Source organism: Camponotus vicinus, unplaced genomic scaffold (assembly GCF_025532165.1).
Source record: "Camponotus vicinus isolate PSW18456_S1 unplaced genomic scaffold, iyCamVici1.0 SCAF_1, whole genome shotgun sequence".
Lineage (NCBI taxonomy): Eukaryota > Metazoa > Arthropoda > Insecta > Hymenoptera > Formicidae > Camponotus > Camponotus vicinus.
The window spans coordinates 27,918,612-27,942,348 of record NW_028141945.1 but is presented as its reverse complement, the minus strand read 5'-3'; the positions used below and the strand labels follow the sequence as shown (position 1 = coordinate 27,942,348).

The 23,737-nt window shown below is 38.9% G+C and overlaps 1 protein-coding gene across 1 annotated transcript; it reads left to right on the top strand.

Annotated features, from left to right (window-relative positions):
* The first annotated feature begins 18,743 nt into the window (after window positions 1-18,743).
* LOC145966529 (uncharacterized) lies at window positions 18,744-21,621 on the top strand. The gene is made up of 3 exons (XM_083090682.1): window positions 18,744-18,957; window positions 19,074-19,712; window positions 20,252-21,621. The coding sequence occupies exons 1-3, from the start codon at window positions 18,744-18,746 to the stop codon at window positions 21,619-21,621; spliced, it is 2,223 nt and encodes a 740-aa protein (XP_082946808.1).
* The last annotated feature ends 2,116 nt before the right edge of the window (window positions 21,622-23,737 follow it).

The window sequence follows — 23,737 nt, the reverse complement described above, 5'->3', positions numbered from 1 at the left end:
CTACCCATTCCAATCCATCTATTTGGGAATCTATTGTTTAAAAAATTAGTAACGTTTCGGGACCTGTGAGCTGGTGCTCCATCCTGCTGAAACCACATTCGGTTGAGCAAGTCATTATTGATATGTCTCAAAAGGTTGGGCAGATCATTCTGGAGAAATGTAAAATAGTTTTGCGTGTTTAGATGCTGTTCAAAAAAGTATGGACCTATGATATTATTTCCAAGAATACCTGCCCAAACGTTAATAGACCATTGTTTTTGAAATTCTTGGCTTCTTTGCCAATGAGGGTTTTGATCGGAGTAATAATGAGAATTATGTCTATTAACGCCCCCTCTGTTACCGAACGTGGCTTCATCAGAAAAGAGCATCTCTGCGATAAAATGTGGGTTTCTTTGAATTTGATTCAAGGCCCAGTTACAAAATTGCAAGCGTCGCTCAAAATCCCTCGGTTCTAATTGATGGGTTAGATGGATATGATACGGGTGGAATCTATTTATTTTAAGTATTCGATTTGCTGTCGATTTTGATATGCCGTGTTGTCTCTCAATTTGTCTGGTGGAAATTTGGGGATTCAATACAGCTGCATCCAAGACAACCAATGATTTTTCTGCATTTGGCCCCGATTTTTGCCGTATTCTTTTTAAACTTCCCTGTTGTGCTCTCTCGGTGAGTTTTCTTATGGTTTTTCTACATGGATGACGTCTATTAGGATACCTTTCAGCATACAGTCTTTCCGTTGCGCTATAATTATTTCCAGTTTCACCCAAAATACGAATTATATCGACTATTTCGTTTGGCGGATAATCAGCCATAATTACAAAATTACAAAAAAATTTTGTAAAAATGCTCAAAATACATATGTATTACATTTGTCAAGAAAATATCAATGCTCTTAACGTGCGTATGAGCTGCTAAGAATAAAGTGTAAAAGTTCTGCCAGTTCTACGTAACGTGTGTTAGAATAAGGAAAAATTTTCTTTACCCCAACAAAATTTTTTTAGATCATGAATTGGATATTCATTTAGGGCATCTATTTGAACTGAATAATATTTTTGTGCAGGACTTTCCAGCGTTCGCGGAAGTAATGTCGATGGATCGCACGCCGATACTTCGATGCTTTCGCGCGTTGTATCTAATATGAGATGCGGCAGCGAGTAAAGCGCGAAAGCATCAAAGTATCGGCGTGCGATCCATCGACATTACTTCCGCGAACGCTGGAAAGTCCTGCACAAAAATATTATTCAGTTCAAATAGATGCCCTAAATAAATATCCAATTCATGATCTAAAAAAATTTTGTTGGGGTAAAGAAAATTTTTCCTTATTCTAACGCACGTTACGTAGAACTGACAGAACTTTTACACTTTATTCTTAGTAGCTCATACGCACGTTAAAGAGCATTGATATTTTCTTGGCAAATGTAATACATATGTATTTTGAGCATTTTTACAAAATTTTTTTGTAATTTTGTAATTATGGCTGATTATCCGCCAAACGAAATAGTCGATATAATTCGTATTTTGGGTGAAACTGGAAATAATTATAGCGCAGCGGAAAGACTGTATGCTGAAAGGTATCCTAATAGACGTCATCCATGTAGAAAAACCATAAGAAAACTCACCGAGAGAGCACAACAGGGAAGTTTAAAAAGAATACGGCAAAAATCGGGGCCAAATGCAGAAAAATCATTGGTTGTCTTGGATGCAGCTGTATTGAATCCCCAAATTTCCACCAGACAAATTGAGAGACAACACGGCATATCAAAATCGACAGCAAATCGAATACTTAAAATAAATAGATTCCACCCGTATCATATCCATCTAACCCATTAATTAGAACTGAGGGACTTTGAGCGACGCTTGCAATTTTGTAACTGGGCCTTGAATCAAATTCAAAGAAACCCACATTTTATCGCAGAGATGCTCTTTTCTGATGAAGCCACGTTCGGTAACAGAGGGGGCGTTAATAGACATAATTCTCATTATTACTCCGATCAAAACCCTCATTGGCAAAGAAGCCAAGAATTTCAAAGACAATGGTCTATTAACGTTTGGGCAGGTATTCTTGGAAATAATATCATAGGTCCATACTTTTTTGAACAGCATCTAAACGCGCAAAACTATTTTACATTTCTCCAAAATGATCTGCCCAACCTTTTGAGACATATCAATAATGACTTGCTCAACCGAATGTGGTTTCAGCAGGATGGAGCACCAGCTCACAGGTCCCGAAACGTTACTAATTTTTTAAACAATAGATTCCCAAACAGATGGATTGGAATGGGTAGTCGGACTCACGAATGGCCACCAAGATCACCTGATTTAACCCCTCTCGATTTTTACTTTTGGGGGTACATAAAACAAAAAGTTTATGCGGAAGTGCCTACAACAGCAGAAAACATGAAAGAGCGTATTCGAGAGGCATGTACAAACATAAACGCAGATGTTATTAAAAACGTGCAAAATGATTTTCGCCGTAGGTTAAACATTTGTATCCAAGTGAATGGCGGTCTTTTCGAACATCTACAATAATTGTACACATGCCCCGATCTTGTCTTGACCGGCCGGGTCGTCTCCCGATCTTGCCTTGACCGGCCGGGTCGTCTCCCGATCTTGCCTTGACCGGTCGGGTCGTCTCCCGATCTTGCCTTGACCGGCCGGATCGTCTCCCGATCTTGCCTTGACCGGCCGGGTCGTCTCCCGATCTTGCCTTGACCGGCCGGGTCGTCTCCCGATCTTGCCATGACCGGCCGGATCGTCTCCCGATCTTGCCTTGACCGGTCGGGTCGTCTCCCGATCTTGCCTTGACCGGCCGGGTCGTCTCCCGATCTTGCCTTGACCGGCTAGGTCGTGCCCTGATCTTGTTTTATAACTTAAAATGTACTTAACAAAAAAGTACTTAATTATAGTGTTTTGGAAAGCTCTCGAAATAAGCTACAAGAATATGCAATAGAAAGTAAGGGGTTTCATTTAAAAAATTGAAGGTGACCTTTACGTGACCTTGAAGCAACTATTCAAGGTCAAACTAATGACACCACCTTATGTCCCCCTTGAAACCATACAACTTTTGTCTGAAACATCTTTTTCTAAAATTAAAAATAAGAAAGTTATTTGGGGTGGGAAATTAAAATGGGACACCCTGTATAGCTCTGATTGCCTTCTGTTTCTGGTTTTCTGCCAAAGTGTGAATGCGTCCTTATGGAGAATTCACTCTGCATCCGATGTACGATGTACGATGTCGATATCCAATAACAGAGTTTATTTTCTAGGAATTCTAGCTAGAGGTATTTTATCGTAGCTCTGTTATTGGATATCGGACATCGTAATATCGGACGCAGTGTGAATCTCCCATTACACGTGGCGGGAGACAACGCGATAATCAATCAGCAGATACATAACATCCGCCGCGCGTCAAAGTTGAATTCGATCCAACTTTTGTATTGGCTTATCGCATCGCTTCTCGCCATGCATAACGCGTTACTACGTCCTGTGTGCAGAAGCCCAAAGCGACCGAAAAAAAACGAAATATCTATAATTGGCCGCGCTGGTTCCGTACTATCCGTTCCGCTGAGTATTTCCGCTCCATGTAACGCTGATCTAAATTCGTATTTGTTCGTATCAGATTATACAATGAAGATTGAGATTAGAGATCGAAGATTAAATTTGACCAATCAAAACAAAGAAATTTTAGTTTCTTTCATTCTGAGGGCCTATTACGGTTCTTGAAACGAAATGAAAATTATAAAAGTGAACACAGTATCAACAATTTCATTTGTCGAAATCTAATAAATGTGTGTTCGCTTTTATAATTTTCTCGTTTCAAGAACTGTAATAGGCCCGCAGAATAAAAGAAACTAAAATTTGTTTGTCTTGATTCAAATTTAATCTTCGATCTCTAATCTCAATCTTCATTGTATAATCTGATACGAATAAATACGAATTTAGATCGGCGTTATATGGAGCGGAAATACTCAGCGGAACGGAAAGTACGGAACCAGCGCGGCCAATTACAGCCATTTCTTTTTTTTTCGGTCGCTTTGGACTCCTGGAGGTCAAGTGTGTGTCACGTTATTAAATGAAGATTACAAAAGTGAGCAAATTTACTAGATGTTGACTAATAAAATTATAAATATTCTTTGCTCACTTTTCTAATTTTCACCAAATTGTGTGATACACAATCGATCCCCTGCACACAGGATGCCACGCGTTATACATGGCGAAAAGCGACGCGATAAGCCAATACAAAAGATGGATTGAATTCAACTTTGACGCGCGACGCATGTTATGTACCTGCTGATTGGCTATCGCATCGTTTCATGTAAGGGCGCATTCACACCTTAGCAGAAAAGCCGAAAAACAGAAGCCAATCAGAACTATATATGAATACGCCCTAAGCCTAATATAACATTTGTCGTACGACAAATTTTTTAAGCACATTGATTGGCTGCGAAATAATAATTTTTTAAATCTTTAGAAATTTTCTATCCCGCAGCCAATCAATGTGCTTAAAAAATTTGTCGTACGACAAATATAATATTAGCCTAACGCGTTACTGCGTCCTATGTGCAGGAGTCGATGATGCACGTGCTGTTACTTAATGAATGAAGCTAAGGTATATTGTTTAAATATATTGCTTTATAATTATTCATTTTCTGTCTTACAATTTAAAATTATTTTAAGCGCAGATTCTTAACTTAGTAGCAACTAAACGTTACCGTGCAATTTCTGCAATAATATTAGGTCAAAGTGAGATGTTTAGAAACGAATTAAGATTACATCAAGATACTAATTATTGAAATCTTTTGATATCTATATCAATTACAACAATGTATAATAAGCCATGATGATCTCTGACACTTCAGGAGCTTTAAAAATTAAGTAGACTTTAGCATTCTACAAAATTTATTTCAACACTAATTTGTTAAATAATTTCTTCGACGATAAGAAATTTTATATTTTACACCACTGGAAGTCATCTGGATCGTTTTGTTTTGCGAGATTTATGATACAATTGTGCAAAGATGTAATTATTACCCAACTACCTAACATGCTGTTATTTGCTGATGAATGAAGCAAAGGTTAGGTATATTATTTAAATTCATTGCTTTATAATTTTTATTCATTTTTTGTCTTACAATTCGAAATTATTACAATTTGAAATTATTTCATTCGCAGATTCTTAACCTAATAGTAACTAAACGTTACTGCCGTGCAATTTCAGCAGTAATATTAGATCTAGTCGCAAAGTTAGATGTTGATTTAGAAATAAGATTATATCAAGATACCACTAGTTATCGAAATCTTTTGATGTCTATATCAATAAAAACAATGTATAATAAGCGATGATGATCTCTGATACTTTAAGATCTTTAAAAATTAAGTAGATTTGTAGCATTCTTAAAAAATTTGTCAAATCGGCATGGTTGACGATTCAGGACATATTAATTAAATTAATAAAAAATCAATAATATAGATTATTCTGACAATGAAGTCATAATGTTCTTATTTTGATTATTCTAACTATAGTTATAAGGTCTGTCCTTTATAGCTGAACTTTTTTATTTTTTTTGTACGCAGGGGAAATCCTCATGGATACCCCCTCTCCCCGGGGAGGGAGAGGGGATTATGCCGGACTCTTATCGGCTAAAACCCCTGCGGGTGTCCTCCACGGCGGTGACACGGGGGAGCCACGGATACGCCACCGGCATTCTTCCGCGATCCCCCACCGCGTTCCCTCGTTGTAGCCGGGAGGGAGGACACCCGTCCACCTCCCGGCTCCGCCTCCTGGGGTCTGTCCCGGTAGGAGATCCGCCGCTCCCCCGGGTACCCCTCGCCGTAGCCCCCAGACACGGGGCCTCTTCCACTGTTGGGCGGGGCGGGGGGGAGGAGGGGGGCCGCACGAATAGGTCACAGGACCTCCCGCAGCCCCAGAAACCTCCCCCCATGTACGCCCCGCTTACCTCCTCGTTCTTTGCAGTGAGTGGGAAGGATAGCCTCAAAAGAGGTCACTCAGGTCACATCCCGCGGGGGGGCCAGAGGCCCTCCTCCTCCCTCGCCGGGTCCTCCTGGCTGCAGCCGCCTCTCCTCGCGTCCCCGCCGGGGAGGGCATCATCCGCCGGTTCCTCTCCGCCTCCTCCTTACTCCGCATGACCTCTTCACAGAAAGAGGCCACTGACCGCCACTGCTCCTCCCCCCGCACCATAGCCCGCACCACGGCGCAGAGGGAGAGATCCTCCCCCACCACCGCAACCAGGGCACGGCGCTGCACCTCCCATGCCGGACAGGCCTCGAGAGTGTGCTGCGCCGTGTCCCGGTCCCCATCGCAGTGGTGGCACCCGGGGGTCGCTTCCCTCCCGATGCGGCACAGGTAACAACCGAAGCAACCGTGCCTGGTCATCACCTGCGCCACCCGGAAGGTGATGCGCCCCCAGGTCCTCCCTATCCACTCCCTGAATACAGGGAGAACGGCCTCCACCACTCTTTGACCCTCGTGGACCGGCCCGGCTAATTGCCGTTGCCAGTCCACGAGGACCCACTCCGCCGCTTTACGACCGATGGCCCTCTTGGCCCCCGGACCCACAATGGTTCTCCCCCCACGGAGCTCCCTGACCCCCCAGTATGCAGTCGCTTGGCCACGTGCCAGGTGCTCCAGGGGGGGGGAGCCCGCCAAAACCGCCGCCGCCGCATACGCGACCGTGCGGTACGCGCGCGCAGCCCTCAAAATTATGGGACAATGCACCCCCCGCAGCACGCCCCTGATCCTGTTGGACCCCGAGGCAGCATCCGCCCAGATCGGAGCCCCGTAAAGGGCCACCGATCCGACCGTGCCCACATATAACCTGCGGACACGGCTGTCCGGCCCCCTCAAGTTGGGTAACAGCCTCGCCAGTGAGGCCGCCACCCCCCCCCCCCATCCTGGGGGCCAGCTGGGCAAAGTGCTCCTCGAAGGTCCACCTTCCGTCCAGGTGGAGACCCAGATATTTCATCCGGGTCCCCACCTGGACGTCGTGCCCGTCCACCACGAAGGTGAGCCTGGGGGGGGGCCCCCCGGGAGCCGTCGTGAAAAAAGACGGCCTCCGTCTTCCGGGGGGCCACCTCCAGGCCCAACACCTTTATACCGCGGACCACCCCGGTCACCGCGATATTGCCTAACGCGATCGCGTCCCTCCAGTCCCTCCCCCCGGCCACCACCAACGTGTCGTCTGCATAACAGACGACATGGCAGCCGGGGGGGAGGATCCTCCCCAACACCTCATCGTACGCGATGTTCCACAGCAACGGGCCCAATACAGACCCCTGCGGAACACCGCGCACGATGGGCCGCCGCCTGCACACCCCCTCGGCATCGCGGTAGGAGATGCTCCTCCCCATGAAATAGTCCCGGATTACCCTGGACAGGTAACCCGAGACCCCGTGCGCCAGTAACCCCGCCCCTATTTTGTCCCACGGGAGGGTGTTAAACGCGTTGGCTACGTCCAAGGACACAGCCAACGCCACCCCCCCCCGTGCTGGACTATCCGGTCCGAGCAGGCCCGCAGACAATCGATCGCGTCGATGGTCGACCGGCCCGCCCGGAACCCGAACTGGTGGTCATTGAGCCCCGCAACCTGTTGCAGGTACTCGTTAAGACGCCCCATCAATACACGCTCCATCAGCTTACCGACCTCATTCAACAAACAGAGAGGTCGGTAAGCCGATGGGTCGTCGGGGTCCCTCCCTCCCTTCGGGAGGAGGACTAGTCTCGCCTCCTTCCAAAGGGAGGGGAAGACCCCCTCCCTGAGGCACCTCGTGAAGAGGTACCTCAGAGAGCCGCCAACCTCCCCCATGACCAGGGCCCAGATCTTGCCCGGGATACCGTCCGGACCAGGGGCCTTATTCGGCTTCATCCTCCGGACGGTATCCCCCATCTCCTCCGCTGTCACCTCCCAGCCCTCCCTCCATTCGGGCATACGGTCCGAAAAGGGGAAGAGCATTGCGCCCCCGGCTCCCCCGGGGAAGAGTCTCAACCACCCCCCCGAGGAAGCGAGGGTCCAGGGACTCCGTGGTCGGAGGTGCCCGTGGCCTCAATTTTTTGAGGACCATTCTATACGGGCGCCCCCACGGATCCTCATTCAGGGAGGCGAGCAGCTCCTCCCAGGCCCTAGTCTTGGACCTCCCGATGGCAGCGCCGAGGGAATGCCGGGCCTCCCGATACTCTCCTCGCGCCTGCTCAATACAGGCCTCGCTACGGTTCCTCCTTCGCATACATCTTTGAAGTCGGCGTCTGGCCCGGACCGAGGCGTCGCGAAGATTCGTAATCTCCTCGGTCCACCAATACACCGACCTCCTCCCGCATTCTTTCCTTACCCTTGGCATCGAGGCGTCACAAGCTCCCCAGAGAGCACCGCGAAGCCTCGATGCCAACTCCTTCACCCCTTTTCCCTCCCATGCCAAGGAATCCTCCCCCCAGACCCATAGCGTGGCTTGCATCGAGGCCATCAGGAGGTCCGGGTTCAGCTTGGTGAGGGACCACCTGCGTTCCTCTCGAGTGTCCGGTCCAGTGGGCGGATGTCGGGCGACCAAACTGAGCTCGATGTACCTGTGATCCGACAGGGTCTCGAGCTCGGCGGCCACCCTCCATCCCCTCACCATGCGCAAGGCCGCCGGGGAGGCCCACGTCAAATCGACAAATGGACCTCCCCTGCGGCCTCACGCACGTGGCAACGGACCCGACATTGAGCAGGGTCAACCCAAGTGACCTTGCCCAGTCCCGCAGATCCTCGGACGGGCAGCCCCAACTCCCAGATTTGGAGTTGAAGTCGCCCATCACGAGGATCGGCCCGGGAAGGCCGCTCCTCACAGGGAAGGCCGCTCCTCACAGTTTATAGCTGAACTAGTGCAGCCCAGTGCAGCCTAGTTCAGTTATAAAGAATAGATCTATAATGTTCTCATTTTGGCATAGCTTCTACGCGATATTTTGAAATCTTAGTAAAAAAAAGAAAGTATAATCACTGCAAACTCCATATTACACTACAGAGTTTTTTTATATTTTCCTTGTAATTTTCTTTGTAATGATGGCTCCTCGTGCTGCAATATCTAATTTTGAAATTATAAACACTTTAAAAGATTTTGAAATTTGTGACACTCAAACTGGCTATTTGAAATCTAAATTTAATTCAGTTTGGAAAGACATATGCGCAACATGGAATAATCGAATGAAATCATTTAATTTATACTTTTATGTCCATCAAAATCGACATAATGTTTTCGAAACATATAAAAGGATGGAAAATGTTATTAATTTCAATAATTTTAAGGAAGAAAGTATAATTCCAAACGAAATCGATGACATTGATACTTCTGCTTTGTGTAATGACAGTGATACTAGCTTCAACAGTTTTGAATGGAATACGCAACATCCATGTAATGATAAAAAAATTCAATTCAAAATTGTTTTATCGAAAGAACAATGGTTAAATATTAAGCCAGAAGAGAAAATCAATAATAGGGGAGAAATTTATTATTCTCTGAAAAATGGATGGACTCATATTTTGTCTGAATTGATTTTTTTACAAGAAAAATTGCCATGTGCGTATTCTTTCAAAAATCAAAAAGTAATACACGCGAATGATTATAATGCTATAGATTATATTGTAAAAATAAATGGAATTTGCGGTGATCATAATTGTAAAGCTCAATTTACGGACAAGGATTATTTCAGTTTATTAATGATGATAATGTATCGCTTGAATTCGTTTCTTTAAATACTACAGATTTATTACACTCCAAAAAAAGATTCGTGTCCGGTACTCGAAGGATGTCGTTTAAAAAGCATTTGAAACATAAAAAAGCTGATATATTTAGAAGTGAATTAATTAAAAAATATCATAAATATGGTGATCAAATTGGTCCTTTGGTACCAAATAACAATGTTATTACTGGAGTGCGTTTTGAAGCTAAAAATGAAGAATTCGGTATTAAAGATACTGTATGGAAATCGCTTGAATATTTAAAAAGTGACGTTGAATTTAGTCGTGCTATTAGACAAACAGACTTTGATAAATTTTTTTTTATGTATTGGACACCGGAACAAATTGATGTTTGTAATGATGTGATAAAGCTTGGCTCATTTGTTTCTATTGATGCAACAGGGAGTGTTGTCCGTAAAATAATACGTTCAGAAAATAATTCTAGTAATCACATTTTTTTATATCAAATAATTACTCATATCGATAAAATTATAATACCATCTGGCCAGCTTCTCTCGGAGCGGCAAGATACTCGAATCGTTGAATTTTGGTTACGAGAATGGATTTCATCTGGCGCACATGTTCCTTTAGAAGTAGTCACTGATATGTCAATTACACTGCAAAATGCTATTACTTTAGCAACTAATGGAATATTTTATAAAAAATATTTGTCAATTTGTTTTGATTTTTTAATTGGAAAAACTCAGTCTGTACCACGACCATTTATTCGTATTGATATTGCTCATCTGATACATTGTGTTGCCAGATTGAAATCCTTATCTCATGCAAAACCAGCAATAAAAGATTTTTACTTACGATGTATAGGATTTATGAGTACAATTGAAAAATTTCAAGACTTAGAAATATATATGAAATCAGTTTTAATTGTCTGCCAAAATGAGAGTAAATGTCAGACAGAAATTCAATGGATTTTGAAAAGGATTGAAACTTTCAAATTCTATGATTCCATTGATTATAAACAGATAAAACAGTCTAGTGTTTGTGAAAATGACAATAATTGCACAGAACATATTTCTTGTAATGATGAAATTAATGTGTTTCCCGTTTTCACAATAGATCATAATTATGACTACAACGCTGATAATCTTTCTCTTTATATTGATCAAATGGTAGAGGAAACGCATTCAGAGCCAAATTCAAATATGTCAATTAATTTTAATGATATAAACATGTATTATTTCCCGGAAATTATCAATGATTTGAAACGTTTATTTAAACAATTTCCATCATGGACCAATGTTATGATAAACTGTTTCAATTCGAAAAATACTGTCGCAACATCTGCTCGATCCGAAAATTATTTTCGTTTCATTAAGGAAAATCTGTTAGAAGAACGTCAACCGTGCCGATTTGACAAATTTTTTATAAAACATGTATGCTCTATTAATACTAAAGTTATCGAAGCAAGAGCAGCCTACGATGCATTAAAGAAAAACAAAATTATTATTAATCATAATCGTGAGGAAAAGTTATGGAAAGAGGAACAATTAATTTTACAAGCAAAAGAAAATTGGAAGAATAAAGTAGTAAATGATACATGTGATTTATATAATGAAAATGAAAAAGATAATTTTTCTACTATTAATTTTACTGATGAATATAATCAATTAGAAACTGTAAATTCAAAAGATATTGTTCATTCTACTCCAAAAGATATATCCAATTATAAAATGGAGGATTATCCAATTATAAAAAATTCAGAAAACAATTTTACTATTGTATTGGATGCTCAGGAAAAAATAATTGAGCCGATAATTAAAGTAAATTAAAATTCTGAAAATGATAAGAATTTATTGAATAAACGCGGAATGTACGTTACTGCATGTCCTAATGTAAAGATAATCCACCAAAAACCTGCTCAAAAAAAGTTTAAAAAAGGCTTTAGGTTTTATTAAAAATGGCAACAGGTTACCTCCACGTATGATTAATAATAACAAAGTTTATCTTTTTAACACTTGTCCGTTCGATTCAATCACTGAAATTATATCTGCTGCTTGTTGCAACTCCAAAAACTTTGAGAATTTTGTCATTTCACAAATTAGGAAAGAAACTACTTGTTTTTTACATGTGTACGTAATTATATTGAACACGGAGCTACAGCATCGTTTTACAAATTAAGAGCAACATTATTATATTTATTATATTCGTCTGCTAATCACACTATAACTTGTGAAGATAATGTGTGTGATTTATTTAGTAAACTAATGAGAACATACAATGTAAATATTGAAACAATAAAATGTCAAAATTCTCAATGTTGTGCAGTTGAGTCACGGAATATACCGATTTTTAATTTAAGCGCCAAAATAGTCTGGGAAAAAGGTATCCAACATTTAAATGAGAGTGTAGATGAGCTAATATGTACAAAAATTATTTACTGTCAAAGCTGTCATAAAAACTTGGCTAGAAAAATTGTTCAAATTCACAATTACTTATGTTTAAATATCGAACACTTTTATGAGCCATCGATTCGTTTTCCTGACACTTTTCCAAACACTAATATAAATGATATTCCAGCTACAATAAAATTACAGGACAAACGTTATATTTTGTGTGGTGTAATTCGATTTATACCTTCCACTATTGTTAATGGTATTGGACATTATGTTGCATACGTTAGATCACTTAGCAACAAATGGACAGAAATTAATGATCTTTGTAAAGAAACAAAAAATATCATTAATTTACCGGCGATTAGAATATCATTATTATTTTACGTATTAGTTCAGGAAAACGAATCGATCATGCATAAACAATAGTTGTATCTACAAGCTTTGACACTCATCTACAAAAATATCTTTACCGTTTGTTTATAGTTTATTTTTTATAGTTAGATTTAAAAAATTTATTTTGTTTTTATAGTTTATCTCTCTCATGGTATTTTACATCTAAAAAATATATATGTTGTTTAATATTTTGTTCAATATATGTATATATATATATATATATATATATATATATATATATATATATATGTACATAAGTATGTATAATTATAATATATAGAAGAAAATAAATATAATTTGAAAACTTACACGAGGTTCCCGATTACCTGGAACGGTGTATGTCCAATATGTCCAGTACTTGCTTCATTTATTTTCTTTATTAGTATTTGTTGAAATCTCATCTGATGGAGCTGAAGGTTTCTTCAAACCATGGTTTTAAGATGCTCGCTGTCCTCCTCTACTGACATAACAGTTTATTCTATATATATACAGTGAACACATACTGTTGTATTGATATAATTATATAAATGTCATGTGGCGCGAACACTTTGAAACTGCATTCAATAGTTTATATTACATATCACTGTATATAATGTTATTTACTTCAAAATTAATTTTCATACATTAATTATATAGCAAAAGATAATTTTTTAAATATTCTACAAAAATTAACACATTTCTTAAAAATAGCATTGATGTGTTCCCATATTGATAATTATATAATGAAAACAAAATTGTAAAATAAAATAAAGATTATCTAAATTTTTGTAGCATGCAAACATATCCTGAACAAATATACATTTTTCATAGAATTATTATACTTATTAAATATTAAAATTAAATGCATATAAATATATATACAATATTTATTAAATGAATATATGTTACCATCAGCAGAGTTCTCCGAGCAACTCAAAAGATTTAAGACCTTTATAGTACGTCGTAAAATCGGATTGACTTGATGCATCTCCTTTTAAATGATGCTTTGTACTCTTCTCAATGTACAAGCCTGCAACGAGAAAAAAATGTACGTAAGTAATAAGCTATTATTTTTTTAAATTAATAATAGATGTTTATAAAATAATCCATTACCTTTCTATAACTGGTAGTAGTCAAATAACACAACAGATGATTTAATGGCACTGCTTGTAGGAATGTTACTGCTCTTTGCAATGCTGTAGCAGTAGACAGGATATTTAAGGGGTCATACTCAGTCAGGAGGCCGAAAAATAGGTGATTTTTGGGAATTTTTTTACAAAAAGTAGAAGAATAAAAAGATTTTTTTTCTTTTTATGTAAGAGAGTATACTTTTATGACACAACACAATTTTTTTAAATAAAAAATATTAATAAATAAAAAAAATATAGCTATTTTTATGAAGGTCCTTTTAAAAAATTGGTTTTGCTGTGACCACTGCTGCTCGGATCTGGATCATCTGAAATAAAAAATTCAAAAAGATTTCTTTAATATATTAAATTATCTAGTCTTTGAACGAAGGAAAATTCAAAATATTGATTTGGAACAAAATGGCGGACGTTCAAAGTTAAAGTGTCGATTTTCGCTGGAAATTTCGCTCGTTTTTCGTGAATAAAAAAAAAACTATACATCGTAATAAAAAACCCTTTGTTCAAAGACTAGTTTTATATATCTAAAATAAGCCTGTAAAGTGGGAAATAAATCGATGCAGTAGTTTTCGAGATATCTTGGTCACCGATTTCAAAAATGCGATTTCGAGAAAAACGCGTTTAAACTTTCGAGACTGGTTTACACTTAAATAAAATGTTAATTTTTTAACTTACATAGAGTCATCTATTCCAAGCCCATATAATATCTTTTCTGTAGAAGTTGAAGCCTCCAAAATATCTATTTGGTGCTGTCGACGAAGCATTCTACCTTCCCGGGTTGCCTGCTGCGCGCGGTGGTCGGCCGTATAAACGCGGACTGCATCTTCTGTTGTTACATATTGGTGGGCATTTGGGCCACTATGTATCCCCATGGTCTCAAACATTTGTAATAATGCCCCGGAACCTTCGTTAAACACGCAGGCAGAGATGTGTGCAGCAAGTTCAACAATTTTCAATCCACTTCGAATAATTTTTGGACTAATTTCCGCGTGCACTTGCTGTTTGAAATTTAATATCACCGCCACACTCTTTACATTTAACAAAATTTGAAATTGTAGCAAATACAGTAACGAAGTTCAAAATCCTGTATTCTATAAAATTATCTTGCGGCACAATAATATATTTTTGCATCTTTATTTTTTTCGCAGATGCACTAAAACTTTTTTTGTCACTCTCAACATTTTTCGGATTAAAACATTGTTTCCTTTTTTTTGCTCTTGATTTTCGAACATTTTCCGTCTGTCGTAATTCTCTGGAACCTTTTCCTTTAGAATCTCGATTCATAGTGACTTCGAAATCGAAAGATTGTTTTTGAAGCAAACGTTTTACTGTACAGCTCGACGTCAACACCTATACTGAACCGGCTCTGAATTTCGTTCACCTTGAACCCGAAAACTCTGTATTTACCACTATAAATGTACAGGATCTTTCACTAATACAAGTATTTACTAACACAAATACATATATTAACGGAATATAATACATGACCGTTAAAAAGGAGAGCCCTTTGTCCCACGTACAACTGCCGGTCTATATCTGTTCCTAACGGTCGAGCGGTGCGTACTTTAAACGCCTATAACTCCGTCAATTTTAATCGGATTAACTTAAAATTTTTTTTCAAGGAATATTCTCTGAATGTTGTACATAAAGAAAATGTAAAAATCCAAAAATCGATTTTTTGAAATTTCTGACTGAGTATGACCCCTTAATGGCGCAGATTCAGGAATTGCTGCGACTACATCTTAATTAGCTTCATTAGATATCATACATCTTTAAGAAGCACACTCATTAAACTCAATGCACGAGATGCTAATACTACTGACAATACACCAAATGTGTCTGTTGCCTGTATATTTTATATAATATATATAGACATTTTTTTTACTTATTTCTATATTTACATACATATTTTACATAAGTTCTTTGAGCAACTCAAAGGATCTTTATAATATGTAATAGAATCGTATTGATTTGATGCATCTCCTTTTAAAAAATGCTTTTGTACTCTTTTCAATGTACAAACCTGCAACGAGAAAAAAACGTACATAAGTAATAAGCTAATATTTCTTTAATATAGATGTTTATAAAAAAATCCATTACTTTTCTATAACTGGTAGTAGTCAAATAAAACAACAGATGAGAGAGAGATTTAATGATACTGCTTATAGGAATGTTACTGTTCTTCGCAATGCTGTAGCAGCAGACTAGATATTTAATGTCGTAGGTTTAGGAATTGCTGCGACTACATCTGAATGAGCTTCAATAGATATCATACATTTTCAAGAAGTGCACTCGTTAAACTCAATGCATATGATGCTAATACTACTGACAATATATCAAATCCCTCCGTTGCCTATATATTATATATAAAATATATAGATATTTTCCAATTTTTGTGATGTCAAAGTTTCAAAGTTCAATCTTCCAGAGAAATATATACAATATTAATGTTACTGACGACTGAACATAGGCTGTCTTATCGTATGTGCTTCTGACGTACTCACTGGCACGCTGAATCCCTTTTTCGATAAATAAGCTTGATACTTTCGCGTGTAACGCGACAAATGTGGAAGATTTAAACACATCCAACAAAATATCATCTGCTCTCATATTCTGTAGTGTATTTATATTGTTTGTAACAAACAGCATCTCTACAACATATTCATGATTTTTACTTTCTAATCTTATTAATTTATTCCATTCTAAATTTGATGGATTAAAATTACATGTATCGCAAGACTCTTTTATTTAGTGTTGATCTTATGCGGCATTTTGTTTCTTTCCGTCTCGGTTGCTGGTTGCCTTTTTTATTAGAAGTTAGCCACATGGTTAGATGATTTTCGAGGCTCGAGGGAATACTGTGTTTTTTTATATATAGAATATAATATTATAGACAATAAAATATAATTTCTCTAAAGAAATCTCCTAACATATTCTTTATAATATTGTTTGCACATATTTCATAATTAACAAGAAAAGTAACAAATTTGAGGTCATTTCTTTTCGATCTATCGAAAAGAAATAACCTCAAATTTGTTAGTTTTCTGGTAAATCATGTTTATTATAAATATGTGCAAACAATATTATAAAAAATATGTCGACAGATTTCTTTAAAAATTGTATTATATTTTCCATAATATTACATATTGTATATATAAAAAAATAAAGTATTACACCGAAAATCACCTCACCATGTGGCTGACTTCTAACGAGAAGAGCAACGGGCAACCGAAATGGGAAGAGGCAAAAGCTGCAAGAAATCAACACTAAAGACCAATAAAAGAGTCTTGCCATGTGATATCCAGTTATGATTGGTCCTTTATCTGGACAATTCCCTCTCATATTTGAATCGAGCAAACTTTACAATCAACATAAACATTATATTTCAGCAACATAAATAATAAACAAACATTTTGGAAGTACTAAATATTATGATCATTTTATGTAAAAGATCGAAATATATATAATAAGAAATTCCTTACATTTGATCTTTATTTAGTAGTTAGCATATAAAAATTAACAAAATAAAAATGAATTCAAAAGAAAATAAACATACAAAACATTAATTAAAATTCTTCTTGTACTACAAAACATTAATTAAAATATTATATGTATTATAAAAAATTAAATAAGACTTAATTAATTAATACTTTATGTATTACAGAACATTAATTAAAATATCTTTATTTATCTATATACTTTAGCTCAAGAGTTGTTGCAAAACGATTCTATACATTTACCCATTCTCATTATTATAGTCTACCACAGTCTAAAATATATTGAAAAATTTTAAGAAGATATAATGGGTGGATTTGCAACACTGTTTTGCAACAACTCTTCTAGCTAAAGAATATATTGTGAAGATATTTTAATTAATGTTCTGTGATACACATAAAATATCATAATTGAGCATGCGTGAGCGCGCATATAGTTTTAAACAATAGAGCTGATATACTGTTTGAATATTGGCGCCATTGGCCGTAGAGCCATTTATTCCGATAGGTGGCCGATAGGTGGCGACGTCGTCACTAGTGAAATGATTTATTTGTTAATTTTCGATTTTCGATTAAAAAATACAATAATTATTAATTTTAACGATGGCGTAATGCAAAGCAATTAAGGAGCAATCGTTTTATGTTGAATATAATTGCCGAAAACTATTAAAACATGTAGTTCCGATAAGTGGTTGATAGGTGGCGACGTCGTCACTAGTGTGTGGAGATGTTCCTCCACAAGTAGCGCCACATTCTGGACAAGTTTAGTTTTAGCCAATAGGCGTTCCTATCTTTATATATATACTCCTGGTTCTTCAGTTTTAGTTATTTTGGCGGCTAGAGAAAAAACATGGCGGATTAGCGGTCTTTGTGTAATGCAATAAATAAATAAATTGAACTACGTATTAACAGTGCTTTAGTACCATGTGCAATATATTCCACCGACCTTAATAAGTGGGACTCTCATAATCCTTCGTGGGATATAAGAGATAACCCCACAAAATGGTGACCCCGACGTGATCGGTGGAAACAACACGAGTAGAGCGCGCGTTTTTCTCTCCCCACTACTCTTCAGCGGAATCATCACGGACGCATCGACGTTTCTTTTCGCTTAAAAAAGGCTCCATGATGGACCAAGGAGGTTCAGGAGGCGCCTCTGGAGACGTTGGACGTGTCAGCATCCGTCCCCCACAGTTCAGCAAAGAAAAACCTGCAATTTGGTTTATTCAGATGGAAGCTCAGTTTGCAACCAGCGGAATCACGCAAGACCTGACTAAGTTTTACCACGCTGTTCAAGCGTTAGACGCATCGGTTCTCGCCGAGGTAAGCGAGTTAATTACAAATCCACCTGAAAATGCTAAATACGATGCACTAAAGACGCGAATTTTAACCGAGTTTCAAGACAGCGAAGAAAAACGTTTGAAGACGCTGCTGAACCAAACAGAATTAGGGAATCAGCGACCGTCCCGGCTACTAAAACATATGAGAGACCTCGCAGAAGGCAAGGTGTCCGAAGGACTACTCAGATCCTTATGGATGCAGCGCCTGCCAACTAACACGCAGACTGTGCTCTCCACCAGCGAAGATGCTTTGGATAAACTAGCAACAATGGCAGATCGAATCCACGATATAGTCTCTACCAATATCTGCGGCATGGAAGTAACACCCGCGACTGCTAGTACAACTTCTTGGGAAGGCCAGCTTTGCGAGATCATCAAGAGGCTTGATCGCATCGAATCAAAAAGACGCAGTTTAACCCCACGTCGTCAACGCGGCAGTTCTCGCAGTAAATCACGCACCAGATCAGCTTCAACGGAATCGAAATACTGCTGGTATCATAAACGCTTCGGCCAGGAGGCTAAGAAATGTACCTCACCCTGCGGTTGGAAGAACAAACCTGAAAAGAAAGAGGAAAACTAAATCCTGAGGTGTCATCAGCGGCGGACGCCTCGGACACAGTTTTGCGCCGCTTATTTGTTACAGATCGCAGCTCAGGAAGCCAATTCCTAGTGGACACGGGAGCTGACGTCTCTGTAATTCCTAAAATGCCAAGGGCAGAGTGCAACAAATCAAATTTAGTACTGTGCGCCGCAAACGGCATACCCATTTCGACGTACGGACAAAAACTTCTTCAGCTAGATTTCGGGCTACGCCGAACATTCCGGTGGCCTTTCTTAATAGCAGACGTGAGTAAATCTATATTAGGTACTGATTTTCTATTGCATTTTAATCTTTTAGTGGATTTACGATGTAAAAGACTGATTGATGGTAACACGTGGCTAAACGTATCCGGCTATTTCGGCAACATCTCCATCCTTCAAATACCTCACCTAAAAATAGATACATCGTATAGCGATCTACTCAACGAATATCCAAAAATCACGCGGAGTTCAATTATGCCGCTACGTCGAAAGCACAACGTCGAGCACGCCATCATAACCAAAGGGCAGCCAGTCACAGCAAAAGCTCGTCGTCTCGTTCCTGAAAAACTAAAGGCAACGAAGCTCGAGTTCGAATATATGCTGCAACAAGGATTATGCCGACCTTCTAAAAGCAATTGGGCAAGTCCATTACATCTAGTCGCGAAGAAAAACGGAGACTGGAGACCATGCGGTGATTACCGTAAGCTCAATGACGCCACGGTACCTGATCGTTATCCGATTCCTTTCTTACAAGACTGCGTCGGATTTTGTTGCAGAAAGCAATTGCAAGTCAAAAGAAAGGCAGCAAAATATCAGTCGATTGGACGGATGATATGAGAACCGCCTTTTAACAACTCAAGGACGATCTAGCAAAGTCTGTTCTACTAACATTCCCAGACCCTTCCGCACAGTTCTCCATACAAACCGACGCGTCAGGATCCGCTATCGGCGCAGTCCTTCAACAATTAAAAGACGGAAATTGGCAACCACTCTGTTTCTTCTCCAGGAAACTCACAACAGCACAATGTAATTACAGTGCATATGACAGAGAGTTGTTGGCGATATATGCAGCCGTAAAGCATTTTCGATTTATGGTCGAAGGTCGAAACTTCTTCATTCTTACTGACCATAAGCCGCTCACCTTCGCATTTGCACAAAAGCCTGAGCGAGCTTCACCTAGACAAACACGACATCTGACATATATCTCAGAGTTTACCACCGACATCCGACATATTCCAGGGGAAGATAATCTAGTTGCCGACACACTATCCAGGATAAACGCGTTAGTAATGCCGGTAATTGTCGACTCAGAAGAACTTGCACGAGAACAAACAACGGATGAAGAACTTCAACGCGAGCTTCAAACTCCTGCATCAACACTTAAATTACAAAGATTCTTACTTCCTGAAAGCAACGCAAGCCTCTATTGTGACTGTTCCACGAGCGAAATTCGACCATTCGTCCCGACTTCTTTACGACGACGCATTTTCGACATGGTTCACCGAATGTCTCATCCCAGCGGAAGAGCCACCAGACGCCAGATAACACAGAAGTTCGTCTGGATAGGCATGAATAAAGACATCGCAGCTTGGGCAAAAGCTTGTTTACAGTGTCAGCATTCCAAAATAGCACGACACAATCATTTTGTACCGGAGAAGATTCCAGTTCCAAATGCACGTTTCGACCATGTTCACCTGGACATAATAGGACCGCTTCCACAGGTGGGTGAATTTAGATATTGCCTAACATTAATCGATCGATTTTCTAGATGGCCCGAGGCCGTGCCCTTAAAAGACATTTCGGCGGACACCATTGCAAAGCATTTTTTCACTGCCTGGATATCACGTTTTGGCGCACCCAAACTCATTACAACAGACCGTGGCGCGCAATTCGAAGCAACCTTATTCAACGCCCTGACAAACTTAATCGGAACTAAACGCAACCGAACTACGGCGTACCATCCTGAATCCAACGGATTAATCGAACGTTGGCACAGGACCCTCAAAGCAGCAATCATGTGCCACGACAATCCAAATTGGGTCGACGTTTTGCCCGTTGTACTATTAGGTCTCCGTTCGAGTTTTAAGGAAGACATTCAGGCATCAACTGCAGAACTTCTTTATGGAAAAACTCTCAAAGTTCCAGGAGAATTTTTCGACCACGAAGACATGCCAATCGACCCGCATTACTTCGTCGAACCCTTTCGCAGAATGATGCAGCAAATCCGGCCAAAACCTACATCACATCACATACGCAACAAAACTTTCGTGTACAAGGACTTATATACTTGCACACATGTTTTCCTAAGGGATGACACAGTCAAACGGCCCCTGGAACATCCTTACTCAGGACCGCATCGAGTCATCAAAAGAATTTCTGACCGAGTATTCTCCATAGACGTAAACGGCCAGGTAACGAATGTGTCCACGGATAGACTCAAACCGGCCTATTTCACTCAAGACGATCAACCAGCTCTACCCGATGAACCTACGCGCCAGGAAGTGACAGCCGGGCCTTCGTGCAGCTCGCCAAGCAGCAGTGTTCATCTAAATTTAAAGACTTATCCTGGGAAAGTTAAAAAGACTGTTCAGTTTTCCAGCCAACATTAGTTATATCTTATGTAATAGCTTATATTTATATTTACGTAAATCCGTTACATATATATTTTTTTTTAAGTTTTATCTCAGGGGGGAGTATTGTGGAGATGTTCCTCCACAAGTAGCGCCACATTCTGGACAAGTTTAGTTTTAGCCAATAGGCGTTCCTATCTTTATATATATACTCCTGGTTCTTCAGTTTTAGTTATTTTGGCGGCTAGAGAAAAAACATGGCGGATTAGCGGTCTTTGTGTAATGCAATAAATAAATAAATTGAACTACGTATTAACAGTGCTTTATTACCGTGTGCAATATATTCCACCGACCTTAATAAGTGGGACTCTCGTAATCCTTCGTGGGATATAAGAGATAACCCCACAAGTGAAATGATTAATTTGTTAATTTTCGTTAAAAAAATGTAATTATTATTAAAATAACGATGGAGCAATGCGAAGCAATTAAGGAGCAATCGTTTTATGTCGGATATATTTGCGATAGACTATGGGAAATATGTTTTTCCAAGAAAATGATTGGTTCTTTGCTAATATATTATAAAATATTAATAGTACAAATGGAGCGATTGAATATTTCGATAAAGAAATCGAGGAGCAATTATTCTACCAAAAGCTCAATAGACAAAGTTGACTATTTTCTTACAGATATAGTTTTAAACGATAGAGCTGATATATTATGTTTGAATGTTCGCGCCATTAGCCATTCAGCCATGTATTCCGATAGGCGGCGACGTCATCACTAGTGAAATACTTAATTTGATAATTTTCGATTAAAAAATGCAATAATTATTAATTATAACGATGGAGCAATGTAAAGCAATTAAGGAGCAATCGTTTTATGTTGGATATAATTGCCGAAAATTATTAAAATAATTAATTCCGTTAGGTGGCCGATAGGTGGCGACGTTGTCACTAGTGAAATGATTTATTTGTTAATTTTCGATTAAAAAATGCAATAATTATTAATTATAACGATGGAGCAATTTAAAGCAATTAAGGAGCAATCGTTTTATGTTGGATATAATTGTTGAAAACTATTAAAATGTTTAATTACGTTTGGTGGCCGATAGGTGGCGACGTCGTCACTAGTGAAATGATTAATTTGTTAATTTTCTATAAAAAATGCAATAATTATTAATTATAACGATGGAGCAATGCAAAGCAATGAAGGAGCAATGGTTTTATGTTGGATATAATTGTTAAAAACTATTAAAATATTTAATTCCGATAAGTGGCCGATAGGTGGCGACGTCGTCACTAGTGAAATGATTAATTTGTTAATTTTCGATAAAAATGCAATAATTATTAATTATAACTTTGGAGCAATGTAAAGCAATTAAGGAGCAATCGTTTTATGTTGGATATAATTGCCGAAAACTAATAAAACATTTAGTTCCGATAAGTAGCCGATAGGTGGCGACGTCGTCACTAGTGAAATGATTAATTTGATAATTTTCGTTAAGAAAATGTAATTATTATTAAAATAACGATGGAGCAATGCGAAGCAATTAAGGAGCAATCGTTTTATGTCGGATATATTTGCGATAGACTATGGGAAATGTTTCTCCAAGAAAATGATTGCTTCTTTGCTAATATGTTATAAAATATTAATAGCACAAATGGAGCGATTGAATATTTCGAAAAAAAAATCGAGGAGCAATTATTCTACCAAAAGCTCAATAGGAAAAGTTGACTATTTTCTTACAGATATAGTTTTAAACCATAGAGCTGATATATTATGTTTGAATGTTCGCGCCATTAGCCATTCAGCCATGTATTCCGATAGGCGGCGACGTCATCACTAGTGAAATACTTAATTTGATAATTTTCGATTAAAAAATGCAATAATTATTAATTATAACGATGGAGCAATGCAAAGCAATGAAGGAGCAATGGTTTTATGTTGGATATAATTGTTAAAAACTATTAAAATATTTAATTCCGATAAGTGGCCGATAGGTGGCGACGTCGTCACTAGTGAAATGATTAATTTGTTAATTTTCGATAAAAATGCAATAATTATTAATTATAACGATGGAGCAATGTAAAGCAATTAAGGAGCAATCGTTTTATGTTGGATATAATTGCCGAAAACTAATAAAACATTTAGTTCC

Bases quoted from the DNA above. Each gene is read 5' to 3' on its own strand.
- LOC145966529 (XM_083090682.1), top strand. From the start codon at position 18,744: ATGGAAGTAACACCCGCGACTGCTAGTACAACTTCTTGGGAAGGCCAG. The intron at 18,958-19,073 runs GTACCTCACCCT...TATTTGTTACAG, and splicing joins CGGCCAGGAGGCTAAGAAAT to ATCGCAGCTCAGGAAGCCAA. The intron at 19,713-20,251 runs GTAAGCTCAATG...GACATATTCCAG, and splicing joins GAGACCATGCGGTGATTACC to GGGAAGATAATCTAGTTGCC.